We start from the raw sequence: 20,229 nt of genomic DNA, 5'->3' as shown, positions 1-20,229 counted from the left end.
TGCTATACTTCTTATTTAAAACATGAAATACAAGAAAAAATAAATAAATAAAAAATAAATAAAAATAAAATATAAGTCTAACAAAACACTTTTTTTTTTTTTCAAATATGTTTAAATTTTTGACCAAGTGTTAGACTTAAGTTATTTAAAGTATATACAGTCAAAAGTCGTTAATTCGGACACCCATAATACGGAATGATCTATAATCCGGACTTCAAAGCTAAAAACTTTCTGCGCATGCGCAGCGTTGGCACATGCGCACAGGCGTTTTACGCGTGCGCATAAGACCAAGGATTCTAACCTCCTATTCTAACCTCCTTGACTACTATAAGACCTTGACTACTGCGCATATGCGTGTGCGCAAGTGCAGAATACGTTTTCGCCTGCGCGTTTAATGTATAACGGACGGTGTAAGCTAAAATTATCAAAATTATCTAATTATCTATTTCAGTTAATGTTAATGATTGCATAATCTTCGAATTGGATCCCGCTTATTATTTTTTGCAGACTGTAAGAGCAATTTTATAAAAGTAAACTTGAACTTTCGATTATGTCAAATAGAATTTCCGATGCTGGAACTTCCAAAGGATCTACAAAACGAAAGTATGGTTCGATGTCCAACAAACAAAAAGTGGAATTGCTGCAAAAAATGGATAAAGACATGAAGAATGTGACAGAGAGGTTAGTGAAAACGAAAAAATTTCGATTGACAAGTTAGTCTGTATTCTCGGCACAGCAATTAACGGGCTTGAACAGGGAACTTCGTAACTGAACAAGAAATTATGTCTGTTTATAGAATTAAAGACTTTTGACTTTTTAAAACGAAGCAACTTAAACAACTTACATTGAAAGAAATGTTTAATAAAGTAAACAAATAAATATTAAGCTTTTTTTTTTTTTTTTTTTTTTTTTTTGGTAAATTTTGATACCCTTTAGATCATAATTGTTCTTTATTTCATAAATTACGGTTTCATATTTTTAATTTTAGAATTTCTGCATGCCATCTTACAAGATTTAAACTGATGATCTATAATCCGGAAAAATCGATAATCCGGAATCGCCGAAGTCCCAACGAGTCCGGATTAACGACTTTTGACTGTATTATTAAGTTATTTATATTCAGTATTTGTATTATGATTGTGTTGCATGCTGTGTATTATGGAGAAAAATTTAAGGGGCTCAATTAAGAAAACTATTTTTTTTAACAGGGGTCGATGCAAGAAAAAGGCTGGAAATTCCTGTTCTAGGTCAATAAATTAAAGCAAAGTCATAACTTATTATCATTCCTTATTATGGTGTGCGAGAAGTTTTCACATGAAATGGGAGTAAACTGAAATGGTATAAGTCAACTCATCTGTATTTATAGCTTATAGTAACCTATTTGCATCATTCTCAACTGTGAAAGATCTATGAGCATTTTTAAATGAATTTTCATTTATAATTGTACAAAACATTATAACTTTCTATAACATTATGCCTTTCTTTAATTTTGAATTTTTATAACTGACTGACTCATTCTATTTACTCCATAAAGAAACAATTTACATTTTAATGGCAGTTGCTTTGGTATGAAGTATAATTTTTCTTCTATTTCTAAGCAAATTTACATTAAAATTAAGTGCATAAAGTTGAAACCTTCAAGTATAAAAGCTTATATCAAAATATAGAATATAAATATGCAAAAAGACTAATACCTTTCCAAAAATTTAAAAAATGCATTTGAATCCAAATCTGCACCCCAACCACATAGCTGTAGTGCTCTTTCTCTAAAAGTAAAAGTTACAATTAAAAATCAACAAGAAAATACTTTTTTATATAATTATATACAAAGAATAGTCTACAAATAAATATGTACTAGTATCAAATTTTAGTCTTTATTAATTTCAATTAACAATTAAAAATGTCTCCTTTTTATACTGTGTTCATACAGGCAGAAAACTCCAATTTCAAAAATCAATTAATTGTAGAACATGTAGATTTGTGTGTGTGTGTGTGGTAAATGGATAACAGCTTCATTCCAAATGTGCTAAGAATTCCTAAATTTTTCACTGCTTGGAATTTTTTTCCCCCCTTTTGAGGACGAATGGGATTGCACTAGTAGCACTGCTTTCATACTCACACAAGAAAGTGTAGAGAGATAATATAAGAACTTTGGATGATTTTGAAGTGAAAAAACATACAACTGATCTTAAATATGCACAGCTATGCACTTCTTTGCCTCTGGCACTGTGAACAATATTCCCAGTACTTAACTTTAATATCATGATACTAACAGGGAACTTCAGGATATACTGAAAAGGCAAGTAAACTTTCCTGTGTACCATGAAAAAGTGCAAGATAAGTAGCACTGAATAAACAGATTAACATGATGAAATTTGAAGTGTTAAAAGCCATCTATTACAATACTGCAAATAGATGCATGCATTATATTAGCCTCTTCGATTTTCACAATTTTTCAATTATTCTTAACTGTATCTCTTTCAGATAATTCTACAAAAAAATAACACAAATACAGAGTCATCTGGAACCATACAGTTGCTACCTTTTGAATAAATATTACTGACTATCCATTCAGTATAAAAAATTTGATTCATTCATATTAATTTTTGAAATTTTGATTTTCCTGACTTTATTAGCATTCTGTACAATGGAAAAAACAAAATTATTAAAATTAATTAGCAATTGCGAACTAAATGCATCTTTTAAACATTTACTGCATTTTTATGCCTTTGGGGAGGTTACAGCAGACAAATATCTATAAGTTGTAATACAAAAATCCTTTTCCTTAAACTCTGAGTTGGCCTTAGTTTTATAAAAAAATTCAATCTAATTTTAAATAATATAACACAAATCCTTAATCTTCAAAGTATCCCCCCCCCAAAAAAAAGTATTTTTAGGGTAAAAAATTCAAAAGTCAAATAATTTGCAGAAATTTTTAGAATGCAATATAAAACTTTTATTTTTGAAGCATATTATAAATACCTTTCTTCATTAGTATATTTTATAATCTTGCACTCTGTGGAATAGAGACCAACCCATGTCACTCGTCGAGGTTCACTCTGACTGGAGGTAAAACTTTCATTTTCTCCACATATCACAGAATGGACACCTTCATAGTTGGGATGGTTCCTGAGATTTGATCTCCTCTTTGAATCAGCTTCAACAGCAGCTTTAACCATTACAGAAATAATTAAGGGAAAAAAAAAAGGAAGCAACATGACAATTAGATTATTTATCAAAATTTTCTATATTTGTGCAAAATTATGATATAATGATAGTCAAAAAACAAATTATGGAGAACTCATGAGTACACTATAAGTATGCATTACATTTTTTGATGAAGTATATATTATATAAATTTAGAGGTAATATGGAAAGTCAATACTTCTATCTTCACCTAAATCAACTTTCTGTATAACGCATATTTTCTACACATTTTGTTTGGTCTACATTTATGCTACACAGAAAAACTTTGACGTTCAGTATCACATGCACACACACACACAAATAAGTGCTTCAGTCAATATTTCATTATATTTTATCATATTCATTATTTTTAATACATCCCATTCTTTTGCAGATGACTGAGGACAGGGGACACCCACAGAATCTTTTCCTCAGGTGCTGGTAAATATTTGTATCATATCTGACATGCATGGTTGAAGTGCAGAAGCCCTTCTCTAACACACAAACTTACAAGTTTTGACTATAATAGATTAATACGGAAAATATAAAATATTTGCAGGTGAAATTAAAGCTTTTATGCAAAAGTTTCTTGATTAATGATTTCTTGATCAATTCCTGACATTTTAATTAGTTTGTAAACTACAGTAGACTTAATTATGAACCAAGTATTATCAAATGTAAAATATATACACATGCTAAATATTTGAAATGAAAGAGTTTTCCTGTAATTAGTTACATTTTTATCATTGTGAATCACAATGAATAAAATTACAAAAAATTATTTCAAATGCTTTTAGTTCCTTAGAATTATGACAAAGGATATGATCTAACCACATCCAAACTCCATTTAGTGCCGGGTCTTCAGCCAATTCAGCATTCATCCAAACTTTAGGCACCTAATAAAAATACTAGCATCATTAGACCTAATAAAAATAAAACACCTAATAAAAATATTAGCATCAGAAATCTAAATAAGATGAGTTTAAAATGCACAGTTTTTTTAACATAGAACACTTTAAATAATCCAACAATATTCAAAATATCAATCATTGTGCTGAATACAACTCATTCAATTAAATTGAATGTGATGCACTGCCATCATACATATTGATTCAAATAAGATATATACAAGATATTTGATATAATACAACAAAGAAAATGCAGACAGTGAGATAGAAAGTCAAAAATGTTTTATATTAATGCGAAATAAATAAGCAAACGTACCTTTAAGCCATACCCTTGATAAGCTCTTTTTCTCATTATCACAGATATATCATTTAAGCAGGAATAAAATTCATCAGTACTATCTACACATTGTAATATCTTTCTTCCATATGTCCATACTATTTCTGAAGTAGGAGACCAATTCTAGAAAATGAACATATACAATATTTCATTTAATGAAGTTATAAAATGTTTTCTCTCTATATATGCATGTTAAATGCATTGTTAATCTTAAATATAAGCATGTGTGAGAAAACACATAAGAGTTTACAACTAAATCCATGTTCAACTATAGTCACTAAAAACCGTATTCAATGAAATTTTATAAAATTCTTACTAGTTAAAAAAGTTTATTGTGGTAATTTCTTTCTCATTTTCAGTGAGCTAATTAACAGCAAGAGCTGTTTGTCAACTGCAGCAACTTTTACATTCAAAAGCACATTTTATTTCTTCAATTTGTTCGATCGATTGTTCGATATGTATGTGGTCTAGCGTTATCATGATGAAACAATACTTTCTTGATATTCACCAATTGTGGCCAAAATTTCACTCACAGGCAATGATGTGTGAGTTGGTGCCTTTTATGATGAAGTGCGGATTTGCAATTTAATAACAGCTGAGTGCACATCTTTTTCTCAAATGTTCAATTAAATATAGGTCTTTGGAGAAGCCTCATTGTTCTTGAAGTTGAAGGATGATTCTCAAATTTACATTTGATGCTCTCACATCTATCATAAACATCTCGTATTACCTGAAGATCTGAGTTGAGGATTAAGCAATATCTCCGTAAGTAGCCTTGAAACTCCAGTGTTCCAGCACCAGATTTTCTAAATTTAGTACAAAATTTTGAAACATAATGATACTTAAGATATGTATTTTTGTTCATGATAAGATACAAAATCTACTACATACTTTGTTGATGCACAGACTCTACAAGGACACGGAATTCAACTGAGGAAGGTCAAATTTCATACCTAAATTCACCTTCCACCTGCTTTGGTTTCCACTTTTCTGTTCTAGCCATTTCTTCACTTCACAAAAGAGCCCTTCCATTATTTTTTAGACAAAAATGTGCATGCAGGACCTAAGAGGGATTATGGAGTAAGACAATAACTCAAAAAGCATCTTCTAAAAAGTTCTTTTTTTTACGTGTGTATGTGTGTGTGTTCTTCTGAAGTATAATAGGAAATCTATATGGCATTAAACAAAGAGCTAACTTTTCCAACTGAACCATACCTCATGAAAGATACTGTATTGCTTTTTATAAAATACACATTAAAAAGTTGTTGTTGTGGTCAGTCTCACTTGCCTGACCTGATCAGAATAAACTGACAAATTTTATCTTGGCAAAGAGTGCAAGACTGCATCTGTAGTCAGTATGACGTTTGAGCACCTTGTAATTGACAATATGATATCGCCCAATTTTGCCCTAAAGGACATGACCCCAGGGGTGGGTCTGAGGGACTTCAATCCCCTTCCCCTACCAACAATCTACACAAGAGGACTTTCAGCTCATTGTGTAATTTGAATGCTCTCATGCTGCACAGATACTACACATTTACAAATGTCCATGCTTTCTCCCAAATTCAAATCCAAGCCTAACACTACAACTGTCAGCATTACCAACCTCTATACCTTCTGGAGAAGGCTATCTTATATGGCTATCATCACCAGTATCCAATTTTTAAAAATTTGTCTGCTGTTGTTATTGCTGCGACTAAGTCTCACCAAGTTTATCATGACAAGTAGCACAAGACTGCATCCAGGGTTCATAGCCACATTTCAGTTAAAAAAATAAATGCCTATAAGCACTTTTCACGCACATTTTAAGAAAAAAATAAGCACCTGTCTAATTACATTATGCACAATTGCATAATCTTAAAAGAAAAATTAGAGTTGTAATTTAAAATATGAGAAATTCGGTATTCATTAAGAAAGAATAAGCACTACTCAACTATGGAAAACAATTACATTCTTTTTTTTTTTTTTTCATTTTAAATAACAGTTCAATTTACAGAATTAGTTTACAATGAGAGGGGGGGAAAAAGCTATGCAGAACTAAATTATATTACAAGATTTAATGATGAAATTTCAGTTCAAAATAGAGAAAACAAATAATAATAAGCCATATTTATTACATCCACTTGGCACCTAAAAATAAATTAAAAATAAATACAATTTATTTTTCCACTCATATTAATATTTAAATAATTTAAATCAAAATTCTGAACATTTTCTTAATTTTCATTGTATAACAGTTTTCCCTTAACGGATATTGCAAGCAAAGTAATTTAAGCAATTTTATTAAAAAAAGGAATTTTTCTGAAATCAAAAGATGGGAAATTGCTTCATGCAGTCATCCTTTAGTAGTAAAAGCTTAACTAACTGGCATACTAAGAAATTGCCGAATATCTGAAAATTCCGGATGGTGGAGTGTAACTGGTAAAAGTGGAAGGGGTTAGATTGTAGCCGTTCTTTAGATTTTTCAGCTAAATAATGCTTTTGACATTTCATTATGTGCATCATATAAAAAATAGCCCAATGGAACTGAAAAATAATCTGCTTAGCAAGCACAGTAAAACTCTTTTATCTCTGAGAAATATCGCAAACGTTATTGCGCAATACATGGGTCTTAATTCATCTTCACGTGATATTACGCAATCGGAATCAACACCTGTGGATATTCGGAGAATAAATAACTAAATAAAGGAAAACAACTTTGCTTCCTCCCGTTTTCACTGTCATGCGCCCATGTGGCACATTTATCATTGAGCAGGATACATCGCGCTCCACGCGATATCCCTGCCATACTCATATTGATTAATAAAGAGACTTACCAATCTGGTTTTTCATTCTAATTTTGAACAGACTATGTTAAATTTCTGGAATAAAATCATTCTTTGCTTGGCTTGGTAGACCGCAGAACTTTTAGTCCTATTCAATCCAGATTGGAAAGAGACCCAAAAAAAAAGTACATTGCTTGCTTTGCTGTGAATTATTTATGCCGTTCCGAATATTATTCCTTAGAAAATTAATCTGTGTTAAAACACACTTACCCATTTTTGAAGTTTATCTATACGCAGCAGTTACTGCAAATATATTATTATAAATATTCATACATATGCTCATAATATAAGCATACCGATCATAATAAATGCGAATATGAACTGACCATGCAGAACAAGAATGTAAATTACTAAAATCTTGATAGAAATTCAAACATGTGTAGTATTGGGTGAGAGCAAAAGAATATGAAATGTACCGGAATTTCCTGCAGCTTTTGCAATTCCTTGACCAATAGAACGATGTGAACCTGTCTGTACTGGCGCACACCAAAATGCAGAGAAATGCAGAGAAAGGGGCAAAAAGCTATTTCTGTGAGTACGATTCACCATCTGATGTTCCATATAAGGAAGAAAAGTTATTTATTTAGTTTTGGCTTTGGAATGTGGAAAAAAAATGTGCGTTTGTTTAAAAAAAGGACTAAAAGCAAAAAATAAGAACTAAAACCAAAAAAATAAGTGCTTTAGAGAAAAAGTAAGCACCTATAAGGGTTTTTATATTTTATTTTAAAATATAAGGACTTATAAACACTTGTAAGGACTGCTACAAACCCTGTGCATCTGTCATTAGCATAGGCCTTCAGCACTATATAAGAGACAAAACTACCGAACTATTTTGAAAGATAGCAACCATGGGGAATTGGTCCAAAGGTCACCTTGCTTACACCAAACAACTACAGACAACTTTCAGCTTACAGTGTATTTTGAGTGACCTCATGCCATATTTATACTACACATTTACAAATATCCATCCTTCTTCAGGATTCAAACCCAGGCATATTGGTATGGCAGTTAGCATCACTAACCATTATATCAACATTAATGTAAATTCAGGACAAAATACATTTGTTCCACAGCCAAAGATAAAGAGGAATCTAGGAAAATATGTACACAGAATGATTATAATTTAAGTTCTGCTTTCAGAAAGCTCTACAAAAAAAGAACCACTGGTCAGAATGAGCTGAATATACACAAATCAATGACAATTTGTCTGGCGAAAGAAAAAATATTTCAAAATTGTATCAACAGATAGTGCTGTACTTGTCACAATATGCTAATTAAAAAGCATGATGTAGGCACTACATATAAAGGCTCGTCCACACGAGGACGCTCCCGATGTAGTTGATGTAACTTTTTTGACATCGGCGTAAATTCGCGTGATGCAGAAGACGTAAAACTGAGTACGCTCCTGTTCAGCTTTTTCGCCCGCAACGCGCGCGTATAGCCAATAGCCGACCGAGTTCTTATCACGTGTCATAATCAGAAAACCTTCTTGCTTACCCGTTTCAATATGGCATCAGAACCACACAGAGATGAGTTTTTGCTTAGAAATATCATAACTAAATACTGCAATAAAAATAATCAGCATTGTACACGCCATCTTCAGATTTCTCAAACCGTATACATTGGTATACATTTAAAATTCTCATTACAGGGAAAAACTGTATATTTATAAAGCAATGATCCGACCAGTATATCCATATGCTTCACCTATTTATAACACCATAAGTATTACAGTTTCTACGAAATCAAAGTTTCTGCCTTACAAAATTCTCCTTAATTATTATAAATATTGGCTATATCATGTGTAATAAAAAGCTCTATAAATATCCCAATATTAAATACAACAAAAACTAACTTCAGCAATATAACAACTTCTAAAATAAAGCAGTTGACTGTGAAAGAGTGTTTAATAAAATACAATTACGAAATTTTGGAGGAAAGTTACAACTTGTGTCATACAGCAATCATTTATTAAAGTTTAATTAAATTACCTTTGCAGCAACTTCTACTTGTTACATTATTTTTCACAAACACTGCTATCACAGATAGCCGAGTGGTCAGCGCCTTGCTTTGGTGGCGGAGGAATGGAAAGGTGGTGAGTTCGAACCTCACCCGTAGACGGTATATAATTCAGTTAGCTTTCCTCATTTTGAAACGTGTTTCTTATATTTAATCATGAATCATTATATTCTTATTTTACCTATTATTATTGTTTTCATTTCTTATTTTATTCATTATTATTATTGTTTTTAATTTAGTTTAAAAATGTGCAGTGTAAATAGAAATCCTTATGTAATAATATATCTGCATCTCTTTATCCTATATCATCTATGAATTCTCTCTTTATTTTTACTTTATTGCATATTTTATCATGCACATAATTTCTCATAAACTGTATAAAGTTTGAAGCTCATTCTAAATTCAAAAATAAATAAAAAGAAAAACAAAAGACCAAGGGAGGGGGAGTTAAAAAATATGAAGTTGGTTTTATTATATGGTGGATGGTGTATATAAAGAGCATTAAGTAATTTAATTCTCTTTATATACTGTATTCCAAACCAATTTTATAAATCCTAATTTTCATACAATATAGAATCTGCAAGTCTGTCAAACTGGTCGATACTCATCCTGAAGTAATTAAAAAACAAGTAATATAAAAAAAAAAATTAAGTCAATTCCTACTTAGGTCCACAAAGAAAAATTTAAAAAATACAAATAAATAAATAAAAATACAAACAGAATTTTTTTAATTAAAAATTCTAATATGTGAAAAAGCTGTATTAACATCAAGTGCCTTTCACTACAAGTTTAAAAAATTGTATTTTAAATTGAGTTGATGAATAAAAAGCATTTTATGTACTGAAAATTTGAACAAGACATAGGGAGAATGTGAGCTAATAGTAGGAATTTAATAATTCCGGATATTCATTTCGCAAACGAGGCAGTAAAAAAAAAAAAAAAAAAAAAAAAAAAACCTCTTTGAGCAGGTCGTTCTAAAAATAAATCTTTCGGACCCATTCTTGCCATTTTGCGGTTTTGCCTCTGCTTAATAATTGCACTTAATAGTAAAGTTTCAGCTATATAAAAAAAAAAAAATCATCTGATTCGGATAACTTGCTGCAAACATACAGAAGCACAGCGAAGTAATAAGATACAGCTCTGTTGATGCTATATTACGGCATCACGTGATTTTTGCACAAAATAATTCTATTGGTTAAACGCACTCTTCGCATGCGTACTCGTTTGGATGCTTTTATGCTGGTAACATAAAAGCGCGTTCGTCAGCTATGTTTCGAGCGTACTCGTGTGGACGGGCCTTAAGACTTAATAACAACAGTGCATGCAGCTCTCATCATGCTGTTTTTGAGAAGCTCATCAATCAAGGACTGGGTACTGCTTGTGAAGCACTTTTAGAAGAATGGCGACTTTTTTTACAAATTCAAGACATTAATAAGATGTCTACAGTTTTGAGTATTGATTGAACCATGGAGATAAAAGGGGCTTTGTTTGTCCACAAAATATTCTACAGTTACGCTTTCATCAAAGCAAGAAATTATAGGGCAAAAGTTTGTCATACTGTCATACTGGGAAGCAAGCAACTCCTGAATTCACATAATTTTAAATGAATAACATTGCAGGATGTTTTGTAAAATTTTACAAATGATGCTGATAGGCATGTCTAAAGATTGAGAAATTCCCATCGCACTGCACGTTTCCACACCACTTCTTGCCTCTTCTTGCAGTGCTATAGCTACATCTTCCACTGACATCGAACCAAATTCTTCCTTCACTCTAGCAGATATCATGCCAAATGAACAGGTCTCTTTGAATTTATCAATCATTTTTTGCAGATCCTTGAAAGACATATGACCAGACCTGTGTCATACACTCATTAATGTACCATACTTCTTCATGGCATTTGAAGCACAGTAACCATTCTTGCAAAAAAGCTTCACAAGCAAAGTCTGATCATTCTAAATTTACTTGTAAGTAAAAGAAATTAAGCAATTATGAAAGAAATACACTCTGTTCTACTACTTTAAATTAGGTAAAACTGAATATTAGATTGGCATTAGTTCTTCATAACAATTATGCATTTTAAGAAAGACTAGCCTAACAACAATCCCTTTCCTTCAATGAACAAATATATTTCACAGAAAATCAGATATTCTCTGACTGTGTCTTGAATGTAGGTTGATTCAGAATACTAACAAAACTCTTAGAAAAAGCACATATTCTTATATTTTTTCACATATAATATAAAGATTCAAAGAAACTTTATTGCATAAAATATATAACACAGAAATTCATTATTTTGGGACAAAATTAATTTTCTTTACATTAAAATGAACTAAACTGAATTAACTAAACTGTTAGAACTAAAGTAACTGAACTAATTAGAACAAAACTAATTCTTCTCGTGTAAATATATTAAGAAAAAAGCAATATATACCAAAGTTATGCGGTCAAAAATGGTATAATCCAGCAGCTGATTGTTTTGTGAAATGGTCAAAATTCTGTTTTCTTGTGTGGGATGCCATGTGAAAGACATGACAGAATGAGATGCAAATGCTGTGAATGAAAAAGCACAATAGATCTGAAATTAATAACAGATAAAAGTAGGCATTTATGTATATAAAAATGATAAAAACCACACATAATTTATGTACCTCATAAATGTAATATATAATACAGTATTGGGGTGGGGTAACAAGATGGTAAATTTTTCCTGACAAATATAGTTCTTTGAGGATTACATTTTTGCTCATAATTCTTATTAAACTGTATATTTCTTCAGCTACCGGTATGTTACAAGATGATGTTACTACTGCTAGGTGATGTTTGTACCATTCAAGTCTCCAGAATATTTACTAAAATTTTAATAATGGATAATTTAAGCATAAAAATGACAGTATATATTTAATTAATTGGAATGTTAAATGTATTTTTTTTTCTGATTCTAAATAAGATGCATTGTGTTCATGATTGTAAACAGGTCTACATTTGAATTAATCTATGATTTATGAATTAAGAACCTTCGATTGTAATACTTTCAATTGTGAACTCCCTCTGATACATAACATTGAATGCTCTGATGTGCAAAAATCATAAGGACTATTCATAATAATAGGTAACTTTCAAGTAGTTCTGTTCATGAGCATTTACACTATTAAAAATCATATTAAAAGAACATAGCTATCACATTGCCCGTAACGTGAAATTTCAGTTTTTTAAACATAACATATAGAATCAATCTACCTGTTGCCAGTTGAGTTATACTTCACATCTTTACACTTTGATGAGCAACAATGGATAATATTCAGTTGAAATTCATACATTAAAGACTGCAGAATTAATGTTTTCAATTTACACATCACAATTTGATGCATTTCTTATTTAACAAAAGATTCTATAAAGTCATTGAACATATATTACTATGCAAAATGATAAACTGCATTTGTTTACAATAAAAAGCACACAACAGTAAATGAAGTACTTAAAAATCCTTCTTCAAAATAAAGGACAGAATGTTGCCAAATTAAGGGAAAAAAAAACCATACTTACAAGTTCATTAATACCACCATGATACAGGCACCAGCAATATACCAATCATACAGCAAACCATAAATCCTCAACATACTTTCCTCAAACCAATTTTCTTCTTTTATACTTATTATACTTACAATTTCCTTTTCTGTGTTCCATAATAAACCTTCATAAGTTACCAAAATTTTCAGTGTGCCAGAATCAGCAAACTAATGAATTTTAGCAGCATATGATTATTTAGAAAATTGACTTGTCACATTCCACACATAATAATAAAACTTCAGAAATAATAATAAAAAGCACTGGAATATATTCTGATATACTGGAAGCATCTTCCTCATTCTGAATGAACTTGTTAAAGATAATAAATTTTCATTTATACACACACATACGTGTGCAGTCAGGCTTAGAATTTCTATGTGGTTCCAGGAAAAAACCATGTAGGAACATTCAGAAATGCTCCTTCCAGCTAAGCTTTAATGTCGCAAGGTCAGACAGATACATTTCATTGTACATGAGTATAAATGGGGTGCATGCACTAGGCAATGGAGATTTCGCTTCTGAGATAACTGTTTGCCTTATGGAAATGAGTTAATGGGACCTGTGTAAGACTAAAGTGTATTAATAATATTTCTTTAAAGAATTTGATTGTAAATAGTTTCACATTTGTATTTCAGTGCAGAAAAAAAGCTTTCCATGCCTTTGCAGTCCTGATTTTTATGATAATGCAGACTTATAAAAAAAAAGTGACAGTAATATGGATTATGGGTCTTTCTAATCATTTGAAGATTGTGTAAAGTTCAGGCAGTGTTTCAACACCCGTTTGATTAAAATCCTGTATTTGATGACAGTACCAGTGCTTCAATATAGTAGCTAGAAGTTTGCCACTGGGAATCTGACTGCAAAAGATGGAATTTAACATTGAATATATGCCAAAGCCAGAAGGAAAAATCATCAATCAACTGACAACTGACTGAAAAACTACAGCATTAAGCACTGCAGAGAAGAAAATATTAATAATAAAAAATCTGAAAGCTTTCAGATTTTACAATTATGCGCAAAGGGGCTTTTTTAGCGCTTTAGGTGTTACCATTTATTAAATATTATGTCTTTTGCCCGTAAACCATAAAATTCACTTCAATAGCAATATTGCAAAATAATTTTTAAATGAGCATATCTTTAGAATTTCCGATACACAGTTTCGTGTGCTGAAAACAAGAGGGTTTTTTTTTGGGGCGGGGGTACAGTGTTGCCATTGCTCGCTTTGAAATCGTTGAGTTTGTTAATAAAAAATTTATTAAAGTTAAAATTCGGGCTTCCAAATGTATGTTATTCAAAATTTGATGGCTCTAGGTATCATTGTTTTATCACAATGTGATAAACACATTTATGCAGATTTTTCATTATTTAATTTCTTTAAATATAATAAAGGGCTGTAATATTTGGTGGCAACAGTTTGCAAAATGAATCGACATTTATCCTGAATCAAAGCAAAATGCCAAAATGAAATTAATGCCCTTTGGGCTAAAAATATAGATTAACAAAGCAAGATGTTACATTAGATGAGAGTTACTAAACTTCATACATTGTTCTCTCTTCATTACAAGTGATGAGATTAGGGCTAGGGCCCTTTTCTTGCTGTTAGAGTAAAAAACAGTTCCATACATTATTAGATAAGTGTATATAATATTTTTCTCTTAGCTCTGGTACTAGCATCTAAATTGCAAAATGGCTTTTATAGTCTGTGATATGATGACTTATAATAGTGACCATGTTTTTTGTGCCTCAGACTCAGTGCCAGTTTAAGCTCATTTCAGGCCCTGGGTGCATAGATCTACGGGCCCTCTTGGCACTGGCCATGAAGAAATAAAACAAAATTTCAATGTTTAATTTTTATTGTAAAAATATATATATAAATAAAAAACAAAACAGTAAGTATTCTTATAAAAAATATTTAAAAATAAAAACAACATTCCAAAATATAACATAAAAAAGGTAAAAATTAAAATAACATTCTAAGATATAACATAACAAAAATTATAACATTCTTTTTTCATGAGTTAACATTGGCATGCCAGTATCACTAATTAGTTTCTCCAGTGTGTTACATTCTATACATAATAGTGACAATTTCTCAGAGTTTTCTTGACTAAAATTAGATTTTAAGTATGTACAGTCAAAAGTCGTTAATTCGGACACCCATAATCCGGAATGATCTATAATCCGGACCTCAAAGCTAAAAACTTTCTGCGCATGTGCTGCGTTGGCACATGCGCACAGGCGTTTTACGCGTGCGCGTAAGACCTTGACTACTGCGCATATGCGTGTGCGCAAGTGCAGAATACATTTTCGCCTGCGCATTTAATGTATAACGGACTGTGTAAGCTAAAATTATCTAATTATCTATTTCAGTTAATGTTAATGATTGCGTTGTTGTTACTTAATCTTCGAATTGGATCCCGCTTATTATTTTTTGCAGACTGTAAGAGCAATTTTATAAAAGTAAACTTGAACTTTCGATTGTGTCAAATAGAATTTCCGATGCTGGAACTTCCAAAGGATCTACAAAACGAAAGTATGTTTCGATGTCCAACAAACAAAAAGTGGAATTGCTGCAAAAAATGGATAAAGACATGAAGAATGTGACAGAGAGGTTAGTGAAAACGAAAAAATTTCTATTGACAAGTTAGTCGGTATTCTCGGTACAGCAATTAACGGGACTTTGTAACTGAACAAGAAATTATGTCTGTTTATAGAATTAAAGAGAAAGTATTATCACATAAAATGAAGCAACTTAAACAATTTACATTAAAAGAAATGTTTAATAAAGTAAACAAATAAATATTAAGCTTTTTTTTTTTTTTTTTTTTTTTGTAAATTTTGATACCCTTTAGATCATAATTGTTCTTTATTTCATAAATTAGGGTTTCATATTTTTAATTTTAGAATTTCTGCATGCCATCTTACGAGATTTAAACTGATGATCTATAATCCGAAAAAATCGATGATCCGGAATCGCCGAAGTCCCGACAAGTCCGGATTAACGACTTTTGACTGTATTATAGCTGCATTATAGTTGTTATCCCACTCTCACCCCCCGGCACCCTGCTGTCCTTAAATATCGACGAACAATACAGAAAGACATGCTGATGAGAGGCGTGGATTATTTTCACAAAATCATTTACTATTTTTCTAAAGAATTTTTACCTTCAACTTTCAAAATTTATAACCAGAATTTCTGGTTGAGTCCAGCTTATGTGCCCACCCCAAGTGCCCAGAGGCCCCTGCACTGCTCAGACTGCAAATTTCATACAATTTAATAGAAATCACTTCAAAAACTGTTTAAATAAATGTTTTACCCCATTAAATGGCAAAGTACTGATTTTAAAACAAAAAACAAACAAACAACAAAAAAAAAAATACATAAAATAAAATACAGGAATGGAATTTTATTTTATAATGAACAGTTTTATAGAAATCTGGAAGTCTAAACAAAACAAAGCATTAATTGCTATATGCACTAACATCTATTCTATTTGTATACTAATTGTATCTCAATGAGTGACAGGAATTTTGAGATCAGAACATCTATATTAAATAGTTATTTATATATGTGCTTTTAAAATCTAAAATTTAAAAAAAGAGAAAAGGAAAAAAGGAAGAAATTCTGATTTTAATGAACTGTGTAACGTTCAAGTTTCATTAGAAATGATAATCCTAAAAATTTCTCCAAATATAGGCATAAGGATGTGCAAATTAATTTTTTTAACGTACAAAAGCACCGATAGACATTAGAAAAGAAAAATTAATAAATACATACGCTGCAAAGTTCTTTCCACGATTGGAGGTTCTACATCATCACTTCCAGCAGGTGACTGTATATCAATCAATTTAATTATAGAACTATCTTTACACAAAACAGCTAAAAGACCAGAACTAAACAAAACAAAAAAAAAGTTGAAATGATTGGTATATGATATTCCTACAAATGAACAGTTCATTCAGATGAAGAAAATTAAACACAGATATTGCAATATTGCAAGGACATTCAAATGGTAAATAAAATATAGGCAAAAAGATGGAAAACACAGAAAAATGAATGAAAAACTATTATTTCTTTCAGTCAATGAAATGTTGGAAAAGTGTTTCAAATTTCGATTGATACTGGATTGCATTAAACAGACTAATTGATCATGGTAAAGCATATCTGGTCTAATCCCTTACATGCTTTGTTACCCACCCCCCCAAAAAAAATTGTGGGAATAGAAGGTATGCTATACCATTTTGAAGGGCTTTCTAAAAGAAACTAGCCCAGATTCAGCTATATTACAGATGGAAAAAATTACAAGAAACTCAAACAAACAGACTTAATCATGTACTATAATAGAGCTACCCGAGTTTCACATTTTAGGTACTCAGATAAAAGTTAATACAATAATATTCATTATATATTATAAATTACCTGTATTATTAAACAATCTGCAGTAAAAATTTTCAATTATACAAAAAAAAAAAAAAAAAAAAAAAAAAGAGAAAATCTCAATAATTTCATCACTTAATAGCTAACAAAATTAATATAAAAAGGAAAGAGAAATAGTATATTATGCTATATTCAAGCTATTAAAAATAACTGGAATTAATAAAAATCATTCAAGAGTATGGATATATACCAAATTGAGTTTATTAAATTGATGAGGTAGGATTGGTTCACTATGAAAGGGAATGCCTGTAGAATCCCCCCTTCCTGAAAAATGGAAAAAGTGCTTACTTTCATCAAGGAACTATATTATTTACAGGTAGGCATTCTACAACATGGTACCTTTATAATATGTTTTCACTCCAATGTGGTTAGAAAAATGAGGAAATTTTCTTACAGTGTGATTTAGGAAATGGTCAGTCAGGCAGTCAGGCAAATATTGTTGAGCCATGCAATAGGATGCAATGGATTCACTGAAATAACTGTTGATGATATTCTAGAATTAGCTACAGAAAATGAAATGAACGAAGCAGATTTGGTGACAGTTAACTTTACCAACTGAAGATAATTCTGAAGATATTTTCAGTGACAAAAACCTTAAACTTCCCTGAAAGCTATACAAAAATGTTCGCACATGGCGAAACAAGTGGAATTTTACTTTTTAGAGAATTACTCTGCCAGAGAAAACTGAAATATTTAAAAATCTTCAAAATTGCTTACCTACCTATCAAGAAATTTATAATGTATTAAAAAGCAAGAGCAAACAATCTCTAATGACAGATTTTTTTTAAACATAAACCTACCAGAACTGCAGTGGAACTTGTCAATGAAACAAGCTCAGATCTTGAAATAAGGCCAGTCAAACATTCTCGAACAACTATAATAAGTGATGATGAAGAATAAATTTGTGAGCATAACATTATGTTTCTTTTTGATTTTGACTTAAAATCATAATCTTTTTAGTTTTTATATAGTGCTGAATTTTATTAATTTTTTTATGAAATATTTTTATATACCTAAATATAAAAAATGTTGAAAATGTTACATTATAAAAGGCAGTTTTTCTCTTTTTATAACCAAAACCCAGTTTTTGTATTAAGTTGGTGTATCCAATAAGGCAATGTTCCACAATGTGTCATTTTCAAGGAATGTATTTGCTGCACTGTAGGAGGTCTAGCTGTACTTAAGTAAAATAATGTATCAACCTGATAAACTTGTGTTAGTTCAGAGATATCTTAGCAAAGGGACATGTGCCTAAAGGGATTAAATACCAGTCTGCAAATAATAATAATTGGATTTAATATATAAATGCAAAAGCCTGCAGAATTTAGTGAGTAAATTTATAAATCTCAACTTGATAAAACTGAAAATCTAGATTTCAGTTTTGTCTCACTGTTATACTTGTATAATATACCAAGCCATATAAAGATTTAAAATTTTAAATTTTGAAGTTATTTTTCTGCACTCCATTATTTAAACACTGGATTAAGGTACCTTTCTCATTTTAATCTTTATTTTTTTAAAAAAAGTGCTTTTCCAATGGATTTTGGAAAATAATAAGAAAAGAAGGCAAGAAAAATCTTAGGAGCTCTTTTTAACTAATAATTCCAAAATAAAATTACATCTGTTTTCCCAAGTACTTAAACATGGGGTGGAGACCATACATATCGCTATAATCACTTCATTTAGAAAATAAAATGAAGTAGCGAAAGTCAAAATTAGTATGCTGACTTTAAGAGACAGAAATGTTTTAAAAAAGTAGAGTTGATATAGATATCAAAAAAGCTGCTTTAATAATGGCAATGTAAGGTCAATCATATTAGTTTAAAAGAAGCATTACATTAAACCTCTACAGCTGAAAATTTGACTTTAAAAAAAAAAAGAACTTTTACAGGAAGACACAACTTAGAAATTAAAATTTTATATCTTAAGTATGAAATGGTCTATAAATTAAACTTACAGACATAAATATATTGTTATATCAAGAAATAATCAAACAATATCATTTATTTTTTCATGGAAATAATCAAAAGGTACATCAAATTATTATTATCAAATCCAGTTAGATCAATCCATTTCTGAAATGCAAATGAAAGCATTCATGCTATCCGAGGATATAGCACACAGAATGTTTTCCTACAAACTTTTGGAAATTCAGGCTTTATCATGTCAAAAAAGTTTTTATGGTGCTAAAATATCATTTAAAAGAATATCTGAAATGGTTAATTTTTGATTTCATTCAGATGAAAGACAGATAATTAGGAAGTTGTAAAATAACTGAATATTTTAAGAAAGGCTGCCTTTTCCCATTTAGAAACAGTGAAACTAGTATTTAGCTACAGCAAGGTCATTAAGGGGAAAACATGCTTTCCAAGACTGGCTTTTGTCTATGCCTGCTGCAACAAAAACTCATTTGCTAGGAAATTCAGTTGAGAGCCTGCAGCTGGCACTCAAACATTTTAGGGAACCAAGGGTGCACTAATTTCTATCATAGAAGGCTATAAACATAATTAATATAAAATATATTTATTTCAAAAAGTTAATGATACATCTTTCATTGGTCCCATGATAAAATACTCATACATTACTCACCGAATAAACTGGCTATACAAATTTCAATATTTGAAACTCAAAATGAACTTAGAGGAACTCCTAGAAAAGCTGCTGCAAGACATTTGTCTTTTAGAGTTTCACTGTCTTGTATACCCCATTGGTGAAGTAATGGAAACTTAACTAAATACCTAACTGATATTCCTGATTAATCTTATAGAAGGCATACAACTAATTATATTATGATATAAGAAATGAGTTAAAAAATATCATATGCCCCACTGATGTTGAAAGGCTGCATCTGTTTGAAGAATTCACTTTACAAATTTTTTTCTTGCATATTTAAGCCACCTAAATATTAATGGTTAGTGACATTGGCTGCTAGCAGAAAGGACGTTT

The 20,229-nt window shown here is 30.7% G+C and overlaps 1 protein-coding gene across 2 annotated transcripts in view; it reads right to left on the bottom strand.

Moving 5' to 3' along the window:
• The window catches only part of mio (GATOR complex protein mio), a 111,509-nt gene that overhangs the window by 29,658 nt on the left and 61,622 nt on the right, over positions 1–20,229 (bottom strand). For both annotated transcript variants that reach the window (XM_085812696.1, XM_085812695.1), the window contains exons 13-18: positions 16,624–16,739; positions 11,710–11,828; positions 4,411–4,554; positions 4,010–4,082; positions 2,983–3,178; positions 1,695–1,766 (exon numbers count right to left, since the gene is read on the bottom strand). In XM_085812696.1, the coding sequence (XP_085668822.1) occupies positions 1,695–1,766; positions 2,983–3,178; positions 4,010–4,082; positions 4,411–4,554; positions 11,710–11,828; positions 16,624–16,739 (720 nt within the window). The remainder of the gene's footprint in view (positions 1–1,694; positions 1,767–2,982; positions 3,179–4,009; positions 4,083–4,410; positions 4,555–11,709; positions 11,829–16,623; positions 16,740–20,229) is intronic.

This window comes from Stegodyphus dumicola, chromosome 3 (genome assembly GCF_044657685.1).
Source record: "Stegodyphus dumicola isolate Sdum_Otavi_A_Nest chromosome 3, ASM4465768v1".
NCBI classification, from domain to species: domain Eukaryota; kingdom Metazoa; phylum Arthropoda; class Arachnida; order Araneae; family Eresidae; genus Stegodyphus; species Stegodyphus dumicola.
This window is presented reverse-complemented; position numbering and strand designations above follow the sequence as displayed.